The sequence below is a fragment of the Brassica oleracea genome, chromosome C5 (genome assembly GCF_000695525.1).
Source record: "Brassica oleracea var. oleracea cultivar TO1000 chromosome C5, BOL, whole genome shotgun sequence".
Taxonomy (NCBI): Eukaryota; Viridiplantae; Streptophyta; class Magnoliopsida; order Brassicales; family Brassicaceae; genus Brassica; species Brassica oleracea.
In genome coordinates this window covers 1,665,766-1,670,770 of record NC_027752.1, presented here as the reverse complement: position 1 = coordinate 1,670,770, position 5,005 = coordinate 1,665,766, and the positions used below count along the sequence as shown (strand labels likewise).

At 31.1% G+C, this 5,005-nt stretch overlaps 1 protein-coding gene across 1 annotated transcript in view; it reads left to right on the top strand.

The window, feature by feature from the left end:
- Positions 1-4,270, top strand: part of LOC106344238 — an 8,592-nt gene extending 4,322 nt beyond the window's left edge. Inside the window, exon 4 of the mRNA XM_013783649.1 lies at positions 4,002-4,270. Within this exon, the coding sequence (XP_013639103.1) occupies positions 4,002-4,270 (269 nt within the window). The remainder of the gene's footprint in view (positions 1-4,001) is intronic.
- Positions 4,271-5,005: the final 735 nt, after the last annotated feature.

The following is a 5,005-nucleotide window of genomic DNA, read 5'->3' as shown; positions in this document are numbered from 1 at the left end:
CAGACGACTGAAATGTAAGTCGTCCGAGTAAATTATTCAACAGACGACTAAAATATACGTCGTCCGAGTAAATTATTCAACAGACGACTAAAATATACGTCGTCCGAGTAAATTATTCAACAGACGACTAAAATATACGTCGTCCGAGTAAATTATTCAACAGACGACTAAAATATACGTCGTCCGAGTAAATTATTCAACAGACGACTAAAATATACGTCGTCCGAGTAAATTATTCAACAGACGACTAAAATATACGTCGTCCGAGTAAATTATTCAACAGACGACTAAAATATACGTCGTCCGAGTAAATTATTCAACAGACGACTAAAATATACGTCGTCCGAGTAAATTATTCAACAGACGACTAAAATATACGTCGTCCGAGTAAATTATTCAACAGACGACTAAAATATACGTCGTCCGAGTAAATTATTCAACAGACGACTAAAATATACGTCGTCCGAGTAAATTATTCAACAGACGACTAAAATATACGTCGTCCGAGTAAATTATTCAACAGACGACTAAAATATACGTCGTCCGAGTAAATTATTCAACAGACGACTAAAATATACGTCGTCCGAGTAAATTATTCAACAGACGACTAAAATATACGTCGTCCGAGTAAATTATTCAACAGACGACTAAAATATACGTCGTCCGAGTAAATTATTCAACAGACGACTAAAATATACGTCGTCCGAGTAAATTATTCAACAGACGACTGAAATATAAGTCGTCCACACCCTAAACATAACCCCTAAACTTAATTATCTAATTAAAGACTTCATAGAATCAAATCAAACTTGAAAAGTGTTTACTATACACAGAAATAAACACATATAGGTGAAAACTAATTTTTTAAAAAAGTAATTAAAGACTTCATAGAATCAAATCAAACTTGAAAAGTGTTTACTATACACATAAATAAACACATATAGGTGAAAACTAATTTTTGAAAAAAACATTTTAGTTTTCCAAAATCTAATCCTAACAATACATACAATACTACAACATATGTTAGCCAAAGTCCTAAACCAAAGTATTTCATGATTCACTACTTCCACTCATCTATCTTCAAAACAAATCAATTTTATCATATCTTAATTTATATCACTTAAAACTGTTTATAATTACTTGATTTTTATTTTTCACGCATCAAAATATTTTTTTACAAGATTTATAAATTATTTTTAAAATAAACTGGTACCAGACGACTTACACTTCAGTCGTCCAGACGACTTCCAACATCTCAGACGACTCAGACGATTTACTGGGGCTATATTCGTAAAAATGGCTTCTGTTTTTTTGTTTGGTCAAGAGGGGTTGAGCTGTAATTTCACTAGGCTTTTAGGTTAGTTTTGCATTTGATTCAAGTTTGAGTATAGGTTTGAGATTAAAATCAAGTTGTGGGTTAGTTTTGGCAAAAACTCCTATATAATATTAATGTGAGATCCAATATTATATCAAAATAAAATATTTTTATTTGAATAAAATTTGTTAAAATTTTATCTTGTACATTTTAAAAGTTTATTTTTATTTCTATTAAATTTGTTAAAATTTTATTATTGTACATTTTAATCATTTCTAAAAGTGATATCTTATCTATGATATCACATTGTCGTTTGAAAATGATGAGAATTTTTTAAAATTATATATTTGAATGTTTTGCATTCATTTGAAACATTTTAGAACATATATATATATATATATAGAGAGAGAGAGAATGAATGAGCGAGTTTAATTAATATTATTAGGTTTACATTAAATAGTTTTCTGGAATCTATGATTTATTGTATTAACTACTAATATAAATATATTAAAAATTGTTTTTATAATTTTTTATGTAGTATCAAATGTATTTAAATGTATATATCAATTTTTATAATGTAATATATGATGTATAATTATTTCTATAAATAAATCATATTAATTCATCTATATTTAAGATGTTTAATTGTATGTTTGGAAACATATATTCTCTCTATTTTTTTAATATAAGTCATTTTAGAATTGTGCACATAGATTAAGAAAATCATTAATTTTTTTATATTTTCTAAACAAAAACATCATTAATTATTTACCTAACCACAAATCAACCAATAATAAAATAGAAGGTCGTATAACATTAAGTGTTAATAAATTTTACATAGAAAACTGAAAACGTCATATAATTTGGAACATAAAAATTTCTTTAAAGAGATTTATATTAAAATACGGAGGGAGTATTAGATTAAGTAATTCTAGGATTAGTTTTCTTTTAAAAACTTTAGTTAAATAAAAAAAAATCATCAATCAATCAAATTATAAAGATTAATTGGAAAGCTCTTCTATGAACGACACGTCAGCAGAAATCACTTAAGTGACTTCTTAATTAATATATAGGGAGATTTTGTTTTTTTTTTATAATTTAAAAACATTAAAAACCCCACCTAAGCAACCGTGTTAATCATCTCTTAGACAGTGCTGGAACGAACTACTTCTCGAACAAAAACAGTATTCCCTCCGTTTTTTAATATAAGTCGTTTTAGAATTGTGCACATAGATTAAGAAATCATTAATTTTTTATATTTTCTAAACAAAAACATCATTAATTATTTACCTAACCACAAATCAACCAATAATAAAATAGAAGGTCGTATAACATTAAGTGTTAATAAATTTTACATAGAAAACTGAAAACGTCATATAATTTGGAACATAAAAATTTCTTTAAAGAGATTTATATTAAAATACGGAGGGAGTATTAGATTAAGTAATTCTAGGATTAGTTTTCTTTTAAAAACTTTAGTTAAATAAAAAAAAATCATCAATCAATCAAATTATAAAGATTAATTGGAAAGCTCTTCTATGAACGACACGTCAGCAGAAATCACTTAAGTGACTTCTTAATTAATATATAGGGAGATTTTGTTTTTTTTTTATAATTTAAAAACATTAAAAACCCCACCTAAGCAACCGTGTTAATCATCTCTTAGACAGTGCTGGAACGAACTACTTCTCGAACAAAAACAGTATTCCCTCCGTTTTTTAATATAAGTCGTTTTAGAATTGTGCACATAGATTAAGAAATCATTAATTTTTTATATTTTCTAAACAAAAACATCATTAATTATTTACCTAACCACAAATCAACCAATAATAAAATAGAAGGTATATTATCATTGGTCATATAACATTAAGTGTTAATAAATTTTACATAGAAAACCGAAAACGTCATGTAATTTGTAACATAAAAGTTTCCGTAAAACGACTTATATAAAAGAAATGGAGGGAGTATTGTTTAGCAAAAATATTTTTTTGGGCTTGTTGATGGACTAAAGCTCAACCTAATTATCTTAAGTTGGATCATCCTCAAATTAATCTTTTTTTTCGCCGACATACGACAAATATTTTGCTAATACTGTTTTCTTCGCTAGTTACAACTTACAACAGTATATGAAAGAAGAAGCCAAAAACATGGAATAGAATAGTCACGAACAAAACAACGTGGCCATTATATTTTCTTTACCTTTATACTTGTTGTGGAACATGAATGTATTTTAGGTGTTTAATTAACAAAAAGACTGTCCTCTCATCCTCTGGTTAGGTCGCCCTTTCAAATACTTTCTTGTTAAAAAAAAACTTGTTTTATTTCTGATTTTTTATAAGAAAATGCTTACTTAACGAGATATCTAATTTGTAATCCACACTTTATTGCTTTTCTCCAATACTTAAACGAAAAGGAGACCAGGTTCAACGAACCTGTAACTTTTAAGTCTACATAATTTTTGGTATGGGCTATCGCCATGATTTTCCTGTTGGAGCAAAACTACCATTTGAAGTTTGGAGCCGTTGGAGGTTTGATTTAGTCTTTCACGTTTGTTAGTTGTTTCAATAATGTCCTATTCTTTAGGACCAAGTAGTTTCCAGTTCTAGTGGTTTAGTTGCGTTAGTTGTTGCTTTATTTCAGGAGCTCTTTGTTTCATTGTAATGCTACTTATAGCTATTGCTTTCAGTTGAATACAATCAGAGTTTCATAAACACAAAACAGAGCATTTGGGATTACAAATTGGTATCAGAGCTCTGTGACCAAACGAGAGAAAAGATGAGTGATGATAAGATGAAGCTTCCGCAGTTTGATGGCCATTGGGACCATTGGAGTGAAGTCATGGAAAACTTCTTCCGAGCCAGAGGGCTATGGAGTCTGATCGAAACCGGCGTTGAAGAACCATCTGCTGCGACGGTACTGACTGCAGAACAAAACCTGCAACTGGAGAGCAACTGAACCAACGATCGGGTGGTTGAGAAGATCCTCAGAACTCTCAGTGAGAAGTTCATGTATGTGGTGGTATCCATTGAAGAATCCAAGGACATTGAGTCAATCACTTTGGACGAGTTGCAGAGTTCCTTGGTGGTCCATGAACAAAAGTTCAAAAAAATTGACAAAGGTGATGATCAAGTATTGAAGATCACACATGGAAGAGGAATGGGATCCAGAGGTCGGGGCTTCTCAGGAAGAGGCAGAGGACGTGGTCGAGGCAGGAGCTCTTTCAACAAGAGCACGGTGGAATGTTACAAATGCCACAAACTTGGACATTTCCAAAACGAATGTCCAAAATGGGAAGAAGCAAATTACGCAGACTTTGATGAGAATGAGGAAATGTTGTTGATGGCATTCATTGAGGAGATGGATGAAGAGGAGCTACACGAAGACGAAGAAGTGACAGAGAGTGCACTTATGGCGAGCTCTGGAAATCAAGGAGACCTGAAGAAGAGGGTGTGGTTTCTTGACTCAGGCTGTTCAAACCATATGAGTGGAGACAAGACTCTGTTCTCGAAGCTAGATGAAGACTTCAGGCACTCGGTGAAGCTGGGGAATAACAAGAAGATGGAGGTTGTTGGGAAAGGGAACACCAAACTGATGTTGAACGGAGCAAACTACGTAATAAGTGACGTGTATTACGTACCAGAACTCAAAAACAACCTCTTGAGTCTTGGACAGCTTCAAGAAAAACGGATC